Source organism: Cebus imitator, unplaced genomic scaffold (genome assembly GCF_001604975.1).
Source record: "Cebus imitator isolate Cc_AM_T3 unplaced genomic scaffold, Cebus_imitator-1.0 Scaffold179, whole genome shotgun sequence".
NCBI lineage: Eukaryota > Metazoa > Chordata > Mammalia > Primates > Cebidae > Cebus > Cebus imitator.
Window position 1 is genome coordinate 2,879,886 of NW_016107494.1, and position 16,632 is coordinate 2,896,517.

General features: G+C 38.2%; 1 protein-coding gene across 13 annotated transcripts in view; it reads left to right on the forward strand.

Moving 5' to 3' along the window:
• The window catches only part of ERC1 (ELKS/RAB6-interacting/CAST family member 1), a 540,801-nt gene that overhangs the window by 455,863 nt on the left and 68,306 nt on the right, over positions 1-16,632 (forward strand). For 5 of the 13 annotated variants that reach the window (XR_001830105.2, XR_001830104.2, XR_005202930.1 and 2 more), the window contains one exon: positions 1,691-1,757. The exons of the other annotated variants lie outside the window; for them this stretch is intronic. Coding sequence is in view for 1 of the 5 variants with exons in the window: in XM_017545492.2 (XP_017400981.1) it covers positions 1,691-1,717 (27 nt within the window). In the remaining 4 variants the exon portion in view is untranslated. The remainder of the gene's footprint in view (positions 1-1,690; positions 1,758-16,632) is intronic. 13 annotated transcript variants of the gene reach the window in all.

Here is a 16,632-nt window from a genome sequence, read left to right on the forward strand (position 1 = left end):
AAACAGTCAAGTAATTACCTCCATATGACTAAAGCATTGAGGAAAACTCCTGCTAAACATCTCCACTAAATAACAGCTATGGCATTGTCTTAGCAGAAGCAGCAGAAATAATGCAATGAAAGCAGCAATGGTATTCAAATTGCTGTTGTTTCTAAGATTCAGAAGGTTTAGTCCTATTATGATGACATTTACTAAGCCAGTTGAGGCAAGTTTTGTATTTTAGAAGGAAAACAGTATCAGTGTTTAATGTGGGCAAAATGGAGAGCTGTCTGCCTGGCATCAGCAGTCCTTCCCTGCCAAGAGATCATTTTACTTTTTCTGCCTACTTCCTGATACTTGGAATTGAATTTATGCCAAGGTTAGATTCCTCATGAAAACAGTTTTTTGATAATAGAAAGAACTTGATGCCTAGAGTAGGAAGAGGCAAACAGAAAGGTTGAAGGAAAAGCTAAACATAAAGAAAAACCTCCAACTTGATAATTTTGCCCAGATCTAGCCCTGAGATAGAAATGGCATCTTGGAAAGTAGGAAGAATAGAAGTATAATGACAAACTACAGTTGTTCCTCAGTATCCTCGGGGGATTGGTTTCAGGACAAACCCACTCACAAATACCAAAATCTATGGTTGCTCAAGTCCCTTATATAAAATGGCATAGTATTTGCAAATAAGCTATATACATCCTCCCATACAGTTGATTTTGTTTTATTTTGTTTTGTTTATGAGACGGAGCGTTGCTCTGTTGCCCAGGCTGGAGTGCAGTGGTGTGATCTCAGCTCACTGCAGCCTCCACCTCTGGGTTCAAGTGATTCTCTTGCCTCAGCCCCCTGAGTAGCTGGGATTACAGGTGCCTGCCACCACGCCTGGCTAATTTTTGTGTTTTAGTAAAGATGGGGTTTCACCGTGTTAGCCAGGCTGGTCTGGAACTCCTGACCTCAGGTGATCTGCCTGCCTTGGCCTCCCAAAATGTTGGGATTACAGGCATGAGCCACGGCACCTGGCCCTTCCCATATACTTTAAATCATCTCTAGATTGCTTATAGTACAGTATAAATACTATGTAAATAGTTGCTAGACTTTTTTTTTTTTTTTTTTTTTTTTGAGACAGTCTCGCTCTGTTGCCCAGGCTGGGGTACAGTGGCGTGATCTCAGCTCACTGCAGCCTCCACCTCTGGGTTCAATCAATTCTCCTGCCTCAGCATCCCAAGTAGCTGGGACTACAGGCATGTACCACCACGCCCAGCTAATATTTGTATTTTTAGTAGAGATGGGGTTTCACCATGTTGGCCAGGCTGGTCTCAAACTTCTGACCTTGGGCTCCGCCTGCTTCAGCCTTCCAAAGTGCTTGAATTACAGGCTTGAGCCATGGCATCTGGCCTGTTAATACTGTATTTTTAAAAATTAGTTTATTTTTATCTTGCAGTGTTATTTTTTATTGCTTTTTATTTATACATATATGCATATATATTTTTTATCCACAGTTGGTTGAATCCACAGATGTGGAACCCGCAGATACAGAGGACCAACAGTAACTACTAATTTTGATAGTTTAGGGAATTACAGTCTGTATAAGAGAGTCAAGAAATTCTCTTCTGCTACATTATGCTTATGTCTTTGTTTTAAATACTAACCACCTCTTTTTCATTCCATGCTGCTCTGGGGCATTGCCCCCTTGTCATCTCTCTCCCTGTAGGATGAGGAGGAGGGTATATGGGCATAGCCAATCAGAGGCTCTTAGTTCAGCCATTTTGTTCAGAACGGTGAGAAACAGCTTTCCTTAACTATAGAAATGGTTTTTGTTTGTTTTCATTTTTCTTTCTACACGGTAACTCTCACGTCTCATTTCTCTGTAATTCATGAAATCCCTGGTGTGCTTTCTGTTTTTTCATTTTCACATGATTCTTGTGTGTATTGCTGTGCTTCTGACAGAGTGGGGTTTGGATTTTGTGGCTTTTTTTTTTTTTTTTTTTTTTTTGTGTGTTAATAGTCACTTCTGTAATTTTTTTTTATACATTTTTGGGAGAACTTCTAGGACATGTAACTAAATTTCTCCAGTTGTGATTTTGTTAATAAATTACCCTTTCTAGGGTGATTTTACAGTGTCCTGGCAAGGTTTATAGTAACTTATATGAAACTGGCAATAGAAAATTGATCCAATACTCTTGCCATTGGCCCAAGTTTGAGGTATACTTTTTATGATGATTAACTATAAATGCATGGTGTTTAAAAAAAAAACTGTACCATGAACTAAAACCTCCTTTTGTTTCTATCTATAGAAGAATGAGCTCCACAGTCAGCACCTAGGACACATCCCATAGGGCTTTGACATTACCCTCAAACTACCTCTAAAAATAGGGAGAAGCAAAGTACAAGGAGACTTTTTTTAGAAGTCATTCTAAAAATTCTTTTCCCTCCCTTTTCATGGATTGTGGCTGTGTTCAACAGTTGCCAGGACACTGTCTAGATTCTCCTTTTCAGACCAATTGGCTGGAAAGTGTAGTCCAGCTGTGGCAGTATCTCCCCTTGATCTGATGCCCTTGAGGCTTGACTAAGGAAATACTTTTCTTCGAAGAAAAAGTAATAATTATGATTAATAAGTTCACGCATATTGGTGGCCTTGCACTCCCTGGATTCACTGCCCATGCTTATCAGTGATCTCACTCTTTTAAAGTCAGTTCTCCCTGAAATGTCTTTGTCTTGGTGTTAAACTGCTTAAAATGATGAGGACATGTGTAGACCTCTTAATTGTCAAACACAACCAATAAGGATGAAGAGGTAAGTTGTGGAAAGGGGCCCTGGACTGTGAGGTGGGAAGCTTTGCAGGTGGCTTTATCCTGAGGGCATGAATGATGGTGAAATGCACAGGATCACCCAGAAAGCTCTTCAGGTTAGAATGCTGCACGTCAGAGAAAGCTAACGCTGAGAGCAATCAGTGTGCTAATTTGTCTGCACTCTACAAGGGTAGGTATTTGTCATCATCAGCCATGTGAGGCCATGCAGTAGCTGGATGTAGTTTACTGGTCTCTTAGAAATGAGCATGCCTCTACCTTGTCTATTTTGGCAGAACATAGGAGCTTCTTAGCTTCCCACAGCTGGAAGCACCACATACGTGGACACGATTATATTTTTGATGCAAATCCTTTTTCTGGCCAATCAGAGGAAGGCTGTTAGTATTCTGGGAAACAGGCTTATAGGTAACTTCACCAGGAGACTAAAAAGTAAACAAATCAGCACATAAACTTGTTCCTGAAATCTTCATTTTCCTTGCTCTACCAAAATAGAATAACTCTTAGCTTATTCCAATTATCGCACTATTGAGCATACTGCACTAATATATTAACTTTCATTGGTTTAATACCATGCATTTGTAATTAGCCAGCCATAGCTAGGATTTCTATGATATGGTGTTTCCAACTTTATAAAATATGCTGTAAACCTCATTATATCACAGAGATTTTACCTAAAGAAATGTATGAGTGATCCCTAAAACACTGCAGAAGTTTTGACTGGCTATCCACTTTCCTTATCCTGTTTCCTTACTAATTTTACAGAAAATAGATTATCTTTAAAAATTCAAACTTTTGAAATTGATGATTTACCTTATCAAACTTAAGAACATACGTTTTGCATCTGAAACATTTTCTAGGATACCAGTACATATTGATCAAGTATGAGCCTTGATATAATCCATAGATGGGAAGAGAATCATAGATGTTCTGAGCTGGAAAGGATCCTGAAGTTAGTCCATTTCAGGAGAGGTGGTAAAGCATAACGCTTAAGAGTGTAGGCTTTGGAGCAGGTTGCCTATATTCAAATTCTAACACCACCATGTACTAGCTTCTGATTTGGGCAAGGTATGTAATCATGCTATACTTCAATTCTTCATCATTAGGATGGAAGTCGTTGTGGGGAGTAGATGAATTGTAAGACACGTGGACTCTAGAGCCAGACTCCACAGCTTTTAAACTAGACCTCTCCACCTACCCTATGTCCTTGGGAAAGCAATTTAAACTCTCTGAACCCCAGTTCCTTTATCTAAAAAGGGGGCTTGATAATGCCTACTTCATAGGATTGTTGGATAGATTAATAAGTTGATATCAGTAGAATGTTTTGAATAGTACTGTACTTGCTGTTATTGTGTGCTGTTATTATTTCTATTGCTGCTGTTGTCATCATTAACTTAGATCCACCTCCAGGAAATAGTAAGTTTTCAATAAAAGTTACTGTTGTTATTAATATCATCATCTAATCCAGTGCCCTCATTTTATAGGTCAGGATGCAAAACAAAGATTAAAAGTTGTGACTTAAGGTCCCCAGGCATTTCTGTGGTCTGGAAGGAATAACTAGTAACTGACAGTAGATGAAATAGTGAAGACATATTGATGGTGATAGCTCTCTTTCATCACCACAAGTTTGATCTCCTATGTGTTGAGGAATTTTTTCCCTTGGGGAAACACCTTGAGTTTTATAAAGAAATTCCCTATTTAATAACATTTAGTCAGTGAAATCTTCTTTGAAAGAATTAACTGTCAAGAGCCCTCCCAAGACACACAGACTGAAGCAAGGACTGCCTCCACTCAGAAAAAATGACAGTTCCCTCATACCTATAATCCCAGCACTTTGGAAGGCTGAGACAGGCAGATCACTTGAAGACAGGAGTTTGAGACCAGCCTGGCCAGCATGACAAAACCTCATCTCTACTAAAAATACAAAAATTAGCTGTGTATGGTGGTAGGCGCCTGTAGTCCCAGTTACTTGGAAGGCTGAGGCACAAGAACCACTTGAACCTGGAAGACAGAGGGTGCAGTGAGCTGAGATCATGCCGCTGCACTCCAGCCTGGGTGACAGAGTGAGACTTTGTCTCAAAAGAAAGAAAAAGGAGGCTGAGGCAGGAGAATTGCCTGAACCTAGGAGGCAGAGGTTGCGGTGAGCCGAGATCATGCCATTGCACTCCAGCCTGGGTAACAAGAGTGAAACTCTGTCTCAAAAAAAAAAAAGAAAGAAAGAAAGAAAAAAAAAAATTGGTTCTCTCTCACAAATGTTCTTCTGCCCAGACATTCATGTTAGGTGTTTTAAGTTCAGTAACTAAGTAGAATTTGAGCATGATTTTATAATGGTTATATAAGTATTCAGTAAATCACTTGAATAAATGTCTGTATTGTAATTTGTTTAAATGGCATTGGGTCTAATAGCATGAAGTCTTGTATGACCATCTTAGTCAGCTCAGGCTGCTGTTGAAAATATCATAGACTGGATGGCTTAAACCAGCAGTCCCCAACCTTTTTGGCACCAGGAACCGGTTTCGTAGAAGACAATTTTTCCACAACAGGGGCTGGGAGGAGATGACTTCAGGATAAAACTGTTCTACCTTGCTTCATCAGGCATCAGTTAGATTCTCATCAGGGGGTCATAGGTTTGCACGCTGGGAGGGGTCATAGGGCATAGAGTCAGGAGGTTGGCCAAGGTCGATTACAAAGTCCGGTAGCCTTGTCAATTGAGGCCAGAATAAGAAACAATAGAAGAATGTCTCAGGTTAGTTGCAGAGGTTGATCATTTACTCATCTGGGGTGTATCTATCTGCAGATCACAGATATTACCATGCCATTCATGGCGTGGTCAGACCTTACACTAACAATGCCCAGGATATAGTAGATCCTCAGTAAATATGTGTGTGTGTGTGTGTGTGTGTGTGTGTGTGTGTATTTATTTAGTTAACTACTGAATTCACAAAAATCCAGAAAAGTAAGAGTAAAGTTTACATTGACACCAGGAGCATAAAAAATTGGTTGTTAGCTTTAATATCAGTACTGCTATTACAAGAAAGGGAAGTTTAGAAAGGGAAGATAAGAAAGATAAATAGAAACAAAAGAATTTTAGAGAAATGTTGAGAATTAAAGGAAAATCATAATGAAGTCCTGCCTCCTAAAATTTTGTGCTAATAAAATGGAGTTGAATATAATTCTGAAATCTTTTTCATTTACCAACTGAAAATCCCCGGGTAGAAACTTTCTTTCTAGTAACCTATGAGTTCATAGCCATCAAGAAGAGCAGCATGTGGTCTTTCTGGACTTTATCGTGTGGAGCATTTGTGTAAATTGGTGCTAGGTCCCTCCAGTAAAGGATGTGCCTACCAAGGGGCTTAAAAGTTGGTCTTGGTATAAGAACATGCCACTTACTAAAATCTGGAAATGGCATGCCTATTAGATCAGCACTGTAGCATCCCACAACAGGATTTGGACCAGTATGTTGTGAGACTTTCCTTTTCTCATTAATATTTACATTAGAATGATGTAATATTAACACAGTCTTTTAAGACGAGTGTTGTAAAACAAGTGTCTCTTTCTCTTTCGGCATTTCCTTTTTGTCTGTCTTAGTGGAGTTGTCAATGTCCTTAACAGTTTGAAACATCCTATAATTATTCTTATTGCAATAGTGCAACAGTGGAAGTCTTAAATCTCTAGAGAGTACATCTGTAGAAGGTAGGTGTTAAATTATCTTGCAGAATTAAATGATGCAGTGAATTGCACTATTTTCTTGGTATAGAGAAAATGGTCCAAAAATCAATTTGGACAAATATCAGGGCTGACTTTTGATATAACAGACAAGGAAGAATTTGATCCTCTATTTTCAGAAGTGGATCAGAGATTTTTAGCAAGAAGTTTCTGTCCTGGAATACTTAGAAAAGCCAGTAGAATTCAAGAAGCACAAGGATCTAACTGCAGAGAATTAGGAGGGAGAAAATGAACATTTAATAAGCATTTACTATGGGCCCAGCACTTTCATATATCTTATCTCATACAGAGTTCATAGATGTTAAATAATTTTCCAAGATTACACAGCTAACAAGTGGCAGATATTTAAACCCGAGACAGACTCCAGACCCCCCTGCTCTTTCCATTACTCCATACCAAAAAGAGGAGTCTTCCATTTTCCAGTCTGGTTCCTTGGACATAGTAGACACTCTGTAGAAGCATGTTGAATTGAATTACATTCCTAACTGGGAGAATAACAAAATGGGCCTTGCTGGTAAGGAATATCTGTAGGTAACCCAAGACAGCCCCTCACTGAAAGGAAACTAAGCTTCACTGATATGTTTTATAAATGTGACTAACCAGGAATCTAGTGAGGAATTTGGAACCATAGAAGGAAGAAAAAGTGGGTCTTGAAGGTTGAGTAGTTTGGGAAGATGAAACAGGAAAAGTATTTTAGTTAGGAACTAACTTCAAGGAGGTTCCAACCTAAGAATGAGAATATGATGTGTAGGGGCTGGAAGTAGCCCCTATACATCATATTCTCTCCTTGAAGTTAGTTTCCTCACCAGCCTCTACACATCATATTCTCATTCTTAGGTTGGAACCTCTGAAAGAGAGGGTGTCTGTCCTTTCATTCATTTCATAGTTATCCCCCACCCGCACTTTTGTTTTAATATTGGACACCCATAATTCAAACAGAATAATTACAAATGTGAGGAGTTCACAAGAACAGTTACATATTGAGCTTTACAGAGGATTAACGTAGTAATCAGCTCTTTTGGACATTGTCTGAATCACTGTCCTCTAAGTTGATTGCCTCTTTATCTAGTTCTGTTGCTTTCAGGTCCTAGTAAGAAGGTGGCTTTGAAATCAGACTACTTGGTTTCAAACTTCTGTGTACCTCACTTTCTTTATTTGTAAAATCAGGATAATAACATACCTGTCTCAGAGGGCTATTTGATGATTAAATGAAGTAATATAAAGCCCTTAAAACAGTGCTTTTGCATATCAATAGTTGCTCAGTTAATGTTAGCTATTAACTGGCTTTAACCTGAAGGCACAAGCTGACCACTTACAGCATTAATACCCTTCCCACTTTTCTCTTTTCCCTCCCTTCCTCACTTTCTCTGTCTTCCTCTTGGCTCTCTTTTAATGTGAGGATTGAATAAGAGTTTCTTACTTTTCAATTCTGGATTAAAATTATTCTTGTACCACCTGAACTCCAGTTTAATAGTGTTTTCTCTATATGCTTGGAAATGTCCTTAACTAGTTTATTGTTTGACCTCGGTACACTACAGTATCTGCTTTCTGCTTTTCAGTGTTCTCTTCTACCCTCCTCTCCACAAAGAAATTTAAAATTCTGATTTCTGCTTTTCACTATTTTCCAGAGGGTTTACTCCCTTTACACCTCATCCTTCTGTCCTGGATTCTCATTAGCTGTCTCAGAATTCTGCCTTCTGCTATTAAAGGCCAAGCTTTCCAGCAGCCCTTTTTGCATACCATAGTTAGCACATTCCTTCTGTGGGCCCCCATCTCTAAGCCACTATCCTTCTCATGAGCATATACCGAAACACATAAACCACCGCCCCCGTCCCCCCCCGCCCCCCCAAGCAGCTTGAACCTGTGTCAAATCAAAAGATTTTGGAAGCCAGGCGCAGTGGCTCATGCCTGTAATCCCAGCACTTTGGGAGGCCCAGGCAGGCAGTCAGGAGTTCGAGAGCAGCCTGGCCAACATGGCAAAACCTCATCTCTACTAAAAATACAAAAATTAGCCAGGCGTGGTGGTGCATGCTTGTAATCCCAGCTACTCAGAAGGCTGGGGCAGGAGAATCGCTTGAACCCATGAGGCGAACGTTGCAGTGAGCCTAGATCATGTCACTGTACTCCAGCCTAGGCAACAGAGGAAGACTCCTTTTCAAAAAAACAAACAACAAAAAAAAAAGAGTTTGGAAAAGAGAGTTATTTTTGGCAAAGACATTGGGAAATAAAGACTAAATGATGGGTGATGCTAATAGTTACCATTTAAAAGCACCTACTAAGTGCCAAACAATGAGCTGTAAGTTTATAAGCACATTGTAAGCATGTTTTCATTGAAACCAATGTAACAATCCTAGGAGATAGATACCATTTTCATTATTTTACTGCCGAGGAAACTGAACCATGGAGAAGTTAGCTAACCTATCCAAGTTCACATACCCAGTAAACAGTAGAAGCCAGATTTGAAGTCAGATATGTCTAATTATACCACAGTTTGACCTACCTCTGATAAGAAAACATAGCCAGAAGCATTTTTTAAAGAGGTTTTTATGCTTTTGTGTTCATACCGATTACAAGAGAAAGGAGAGTAAATGATGGGATTCAGAACATGCTAACCCAGAATATGGGACCTTGGCACTGAATAAAACAACAAGCAGGAAGGTCTATCTGACCTTCCCCTCACCCTTCTCTCCTGAAGCAAGCTATAAAAGAATTTTCTTACCTGCCTCTAAAGTAAGTCATAAAACCTTCATTGCAGAGGTACCCACTCTATAGCTGGAGGAAAAGAATGTCCTTATCTCTGAAGACAGAGGAACACAAAGAACAACAAACAGGCCTTGCTAAATTTCCCCCAGTTTATTACCATTAGATTATACCCTTTTGTCCTCAAATCCATTTCTCCATGACTGTCTACTCTTCATCTAACTTAGTATAAAAATACACAAATTTTCTTCTTTTTCGAAGTCATTTCTTTCTTTCTTTTCTTTTTTTTTTTCTTTTTTTAGAGACAGGGTCTCTCTCTGTCACTCAGACTGGAATGTAGTGGCATAATCATAGCTTACTGTAACTTCAGACTCATTGGCCAAGGGACTCTTTTGCCTTTGACTCCTACATTGCAGGGACTACAGGCATGCACCACCATGCCCTGCTAAGTTTTGTGTTTTTTGTAGAAGCATAGTCTCACTATGTTGCCTAGACTGGTCTCAAATTCCTGGGTTCAAGCAATCCTCCCACTTCAGCCTCTCAAAGTTCTGTGATTACAGGCCTGAGCCACAAGTGCCTGACTGAGGTCTTTATTTCTGAAGGCTCCCATGTTACGTAACATTTACAGTAAATAAATATGTCTTTCTAATCTCTGTTGTAAGGTTCTCCCCCATTAACCTAGCAGTGGATGAGAAAAGAAAATCTCCTCTCCCATAAGAATACTCCCATAAGAATATCCAATTATAAATAATGAAGACTGTCGATAAACTCCTTTTAAAATCTAGCTGAATAGAAAGGGACCCCATGGTAGCAATATATGTATGTTAGACTAATTTATAACTATTCTCCTAAGTGTTTACCTTAATCTTTCTAATAATGCATTTTAGGATTAGTATACTGCAAATGTACTTTTTCTTCAAAATTATAAATCCTGGATACATTACTTTATACTGATATGACATACCTTTCTTGCTTCAAATATCAATACAATGTAGTGTAAGAAGCCTCCAGGAATGTGTTCTTTTTAAAGCTGGAACTCACATCCTTTATTCTATCTAGTAAACCATCTCTCAGGTCTCATTCTTGAGAAGAAAAAAAAAAGCTGACAATAAAATAAATTTCTACATTTACATTTATTTTTCCCTTAATGTTTTATATCAAAATGGAAGCCATGTTTTTCATCATTTCATTCAAAACATAAAACCTTGTGAAAAACCAAAGTAATGGAGGAAATGAGGAATTGTTTAATGACTATAGTGTTTTAGTTTTGCAAGATGAAAAAGTTCTGGAGAATGGCTGCACAACAATGGGAATGTACTTGGCACTCCTAAACTGTGAGTTTCAAGTGGTTAAGATGGTGACTTTTATGTTACGTGTATTTTACTACAGTTTTAAAACTTTCCTAATTAAAAAAGAATGGTGATTTTCTGGTAAAAAAAAAAAAAAATGTATTCGAAATATGCACTAAATATTATTTGGAAAATTTTTCTTAATGAAGAGAAAGGGGCATCTTTCTCTTTCCCAGGTAAATATTTCAAGGTTTTGAAATGGGAAAGAACTATCGATGAGACTTTTATTTTAGGCTTTTGCTGTCTGCTTGGGAACTGGACTATTTGTTTATTTAACTGGTTGCTTTATTAGCATAATAAAGCATTGCACTGTTTGTGCTTGACTTGAACTGCTTAGAAGTCTTTAAAAGAAGCATTTACAAAATTTATTTATTTATTTATTTATTTATTTATTTTTTCTTGAGACGAAGTTTCGCTCTTGTTGCCCAGGCTGGAGTGCAATGGCGCAATCTCGGCTCACCGCAACCTCCGCCTCCTGGGTTCAGGCAATTCTCCTGCCTCAGCCTCCTGAGTAGCTGGGATTACAGGCATGCGCCACCATGCCCAGCTGATTTTTTGTATTTTTAGTAGAGACAGGGTTTCACCATGTTGACCAGGATGGTCTCAATCTCTTGACCTCGTGATCCACCCGCCTCGGCCTCCCAAAGTGCTGGGATTACAGGCGTGAGCCACCGCGCCTGGCCCTTATTTTAAAATATGTTCACATTCAGCATTTCCCTTAACAAAGTTACACACCTATACCTTTTGCAAAGACTGAATATTTAGGCAACTTAACAGCTACAAACTGAACTTTTTAATAAATTGAAGCACTTTTCATTCAACAAAGATACAAATTTGGTGACCAACATTTAGAAAATACTCTGAAATCTCTTAGAAAAAATACTTTTAGAAAAATACTCTGAACCAGGTACTAACTTTTAAATAATTTTCCAACATCAATTAAATGATTTTTTTTAACATTTTTTGTTTTGTTTTGCGAGGTTAAATTTTTAAGCAAAACCCTACAGGAGAGTTATCTGGCCCTCTTTACAAAATGAGTGTATTTCTTTGTGAGAAGAACAGTGTGTGGAGGGCAAGGATATGCATTTATTGGTTTACTTTCCCAAGTCCAGTGTTTTGGTTTGTTTGGTTGGGTTTTTTTGTTTTTGTTTTTGTTGTTTTTGGTGGGAGGGAGATTGTGGGTTTTCTTTTTTTAATTGTAAAGCATACTATTGTTGTATTTAAATCTTTTATTATGATTTTTTTAATTGACATCTAATAATTTTACGTATTTATAGAGTACAGTGATACAGTGATATTTTGATAAATGTGTGTAATGTGTAATGCTCAAATCAGGGTAATTAGCATGTCTGTCACCTCAGACATTTATTATTTCTTTGTGTTGGGAACATTTAAAATCCACTCTTCTACTTGTTAATTATAGTCATCTTATAGTGCTGTAGAACACTAGAACTTGTTCCTCTTATGTAGCTGTACTTTTGCTTGCTCAGTGGGTTCTTCTCACCCACTGCACAAAAAAGCCAATACACTGAGACAGCAGCATTGCAGTAGAGAAAGAGTTTAATTATCTCAAGGCAGCTGATCAGAGGACAAGAGCTATTTCTCAAATCCACCTCCACAAGATTTGAGAGGCTAGGGTATTCCAGGATAATTTGGCAGGCAGAGGGCTAGGGAATGAGTACTGCTGCTTGGTTGGGGTTGAGATCATAGAGGTGTCAAAAACTATCTTCATACACTAAGTCAGTTTCTAGATGAGAGTCACAGGACCAGTTGAGTCAGTTCGTTGGTATGAGTAACAGGTTCGAGTGCAGTCAGTTGGTTGCCAGAATGCAGAAGTCTGACAAATATCTTAAAGACCAATCTTAGGTTTTATAACAGTGATATTATCTATAGGAGCAATTGGGGAAGTTACACATTTTATAACCTCCAGCTACATGACTCTTGAGGAGTAAGCAATTGTAGAAAATTAAGCTAGGGAACAATAGCTGATTATCATTTAACTACGCTTACACCTTAGCAGAATTCAGTCCTTTTCCATAATCCTAACCTTGTGGCCTTTCATTCATCTTTCAAAGATGGTTTCAGTCCCCAGAGGGAGTCAGCTTGTGGAGTGACTGTTATCATCCTTTGCTTCAAAGTTAAACTATGAACTAAATTCTTCCCATAGTTAGCTTGGCCTGTGCCCAAGAATGAGCAAGGGGAGTTAGCTTATGAGTTTAGAAGAAGATGGAGTCAGCTAGGTTAGATTTCCCTCACTTTTATAATTCTTGCAGAAACAATTTTATATCCATTAACCCACCTCTGGCTTTCCCCTTCCCCCTACCCTTCCTGGCCTCTAGTAATCACTATTCTACTCTCTGTTTCTATAAGGTCTGTAAGGTCAACTTTTTAAGCTTCCATACATGAATGAGAACCTATGGTATTTATCTCTCTGTGCCTGGCTGTTTCACTTAGCATATTGTCCTCCAAGCTCATCCATGTTGCTGCAATGACAGAATTTTGTTCTTTTTTTTTTTTAATCACTAAATAGCATTCCACTGTGTGTTCATATATGCCACATTTATCCATTCATCTGTTGATGGACACTTAGGTTAATTCCATATCTTGGCAGTTGTAAATAGTGCTGCACTAAACATGGAAATACAGTTATATCTTTGATATACTGATTTCCTTTTCTTTGGATACATACCCAGTGGTATAATAGCTGAATCATATGATAGTTCTATTTTAGTTTTTTGAAAAACCTCCATACTATTTTCTTTAATGGCTGTGCTGTTTACATTGCCTCCAACAGCTTTATAAGACATCCTGTCAGCATTTATTTTTTGTTGTTTGGGGATTTTATGTAATAGCCATTTTAATTGGTGTGTGATGGTATCTCGTCATGGTTTGCATTTGCATGATGATTAGCAATGTTCCACATTTTTTTCATATACCTGTTGCAAACTCAGTATAATTTCGGTTGGGAGGGCTGTGAGGCTAAGGCGGCTCCAACGCCCTGAGTTCCTACGTAAACAAACTGAAACCCAACTCTTTGCAACCAGTCATATTCTAGGCCAATCAGAAACCACCAACTAACCCACTACCTATGGGGTGGTTAAGTTTAACCAATCAGAAATTGCCTGGCTAACCTCTAACCAGGGACCTTCCAATGGAATGGTCTAAAAAGCATTACTGCCCCACTTTAACCAATCAGAGATTTTCTTTGCCATGCTTCTGCTTTCACCTTACAAAAGTCTTCTCCCAGTCTCTTCATCAGAACCCACAACCACTTATGGCCTAATGCTGCCTGATTCATGAATTGCTGTCTGCTCAAATAAACTTTTTAAAATTTTAATTTGCCTTTGTTTATTTTTGAGCACCTGTTTAATCTCACTGTGATCACAAACGATACATTGTATTGTTTTAATTATTTTACATTTTTGAGACTTTTGTTTTATGGCCCAAAATATGATTCAGCTAACTGATTATACCTTGTGCTCTTAAAGGAATGGTATCTTTAATTGTCACATATAGTGTTCTGTAAGTATCAACTATGTCAGGGTGTTGATAGAGTTTGTCAGATCTTCCATGTCTTCACTGAATTTTTGTAGAGGGAGAGGTCTGTTAATTGCAGAGAAAGGAGCTTCAAATCTCCAACAAAAATTGGAGATTTTTCTGTTTGTCCTTTGAAGTCTTTCAGGTTTTACATTGTATTTTGAAGCTCTGTCTGCGTTGTTTGCAAACTCATTTGTGATTGTTGTATACTCCTGATCAACTGGCCTTCTTATCACAATGAAACATCCCTTTTTATTTTTAGAAATATTATTTGTCCACTTTGCCTGTCTTAAATCAGCAAGGGATTCTACAAAGTGACAGTAAAGATAGATGTAAGTATTGTGTAACAAGTAATAGGCATTCAGTGGATACTTGTTGAATATTGAATTTTAGTATTTTCTGGGTAGCAGATTGCCAGATAATGTGGTGGTGGTGGTGGTGGTGGTGGTGTGTGTGTGTGTTTGTGTTTCTTTTTTAATAACCTATTTTCTAAGTTTTGGAGTGGATGAGAGGCTTTGGATAAAACAGTACTCACTTCAGGAAGTTAGTTATCTCCAAGGTTGACTGAGCATTGGTCTAGCCTTCTAATATCTAATATTGAAGGAAGAAGCAGCTCATAATGACATAATGAATGAGTAGACAATCTAGCTGAAATCTTTAGAGAAAAAAACTAAACGATTGCACATACAATGTCAGATGTTTTCAATAGAGGCAGAATAGAAGGATTAGAGCAGGTCAGGAAGGGCAGCTTCATAAATACATGATCTTATGACCTTTGCCTACATTTTTACTGCTTTCCTGATATTTACTTAAACCAAAGCTCATTGTCTGTGTACCAACACAAGTACAATTCTGTTCTGTTCTTTAGTTGTTTAAAACAAAGTGGTTACTTCGTATCACTATTTAAAAAGAGCAGTTGTCTCTAAAAGAACCATTGGAAAAAGGAAAAAAAAAAAAAGAGTAGTTTTTCTTAATTCTGAAGATCCTCAAGACAATGGTGTCTTAAGCAGGAAAATAGGAGAGACCCATGCAGCCTTAAGGAAGGTCTCTATAATCTTCCCCTTTTCCTCTCTTGTTTCTTTATCCCTGGAAGTAAACAAACTAAAACTGGTTTTGACATTTGAAAAAGAAGTAAACACTGAAGTAATCCCATGTGATTCTCTTTACCCAGCCGTCTGCTAAAAGTATGTCTTCAGAGGAGCTCAATATGTATATACACATAATCTATCTCTATTCCTCAATAGTAGCTCACTAACACATAGCCAGGGAGATGTCAGAGTAGCTTGAGACCTCAAGAAGCTTTTTCTTAAAACCTAAGAACCTTTTTTTTTCTTCCGTGTTGTTCAGTTGCCTGTTAATTTTTTGTGGGGAGTGGGGATTGGAATAGCATGCTACTGCTAGATTAGAACAGGGTTAAAATTCTTCCTGCCAGGAGTATTATTTCTTTTAAATTTGTGTTTTTGTTGGGTAAAGAAAACTATCTACTTCCTGGAATATAAAGCACATGCGTAATTTTAGTAGGCACTTATGCTAGATTGTGCGTGGTAGTTGACAGTGAGGGCACTTTTTAATGTGATGGCATTGCCACATCTCTTGTGGCTATAGGAATATTTTCCCATTTCAGTGGATGGTGACGTCTTCTGCATTCTGCTTTCTTCCCTTTCCCCATAGACTTAGAGAAACTCTTGACAAACAGAGCAAAGAAACAAACTTTCTGTACCAGCATTCTCACCAACCCAAATTCCTGAATCTTTGACTCTACTAAAACTTGCCGGTCATCTGTACCTATCCAGCCTTTTCTCATAGCAAGGACTGGAACAGAAAAGGAATTGGTTACAATAATCATCATTCCTCTGTGAACAAACGTCTCATGCAGTTATTTCTCCTTAATGTGATTTTGGCTTTACAGAATGACTGTGGGACAATGTTGATCTGTTTACATGACTTAAAGCTTTTAGCACAACCTTTAACAGCCAAAGTTACTTTTTTTCTGACAGACTTAGTGTTAGGATCAACTATCATTTTTCTGGCCCTAATGCACTGAGCTATTAAATTCCTCAAGGTTCAGATATGTCTGTTTTTCTGTGTAACATGAATTATCCAATAAAAATGTAGGCATCTACTTAAAGTAATAGAAAAAGCATTGAATCAGGGTCAGAGACTTCAAAGTAATTCATTAACCTTTTGGTACCTCTGTTAATTCATCTCTGAAATGGGTGTGATGGTAACTATCCTACTTTTCTTGAGGCATCAGTGTAACAAATGTGAAAGTAGTTTGTAAATCCATAATTTGCCATATAATTAATAGCTGTTGTTTACTAACCTGCAGGTAGCCAACATGTACTTCGGTATACCTTTTGCATAGTATCTGAAGTCTAACACAGGGAGTTTTTAGAACATTGTTTTTTTTTTTAAGTTAGGTTTTTACCATGTTGGCGAGGATGGTCTTGATCTCCTGACCTCGTGATCCACCCGCCTCCACCTCCTAAAGCACTGGGATTACAGGTGTGAGCCACCGCACCTGGCCCTTTTTTTTT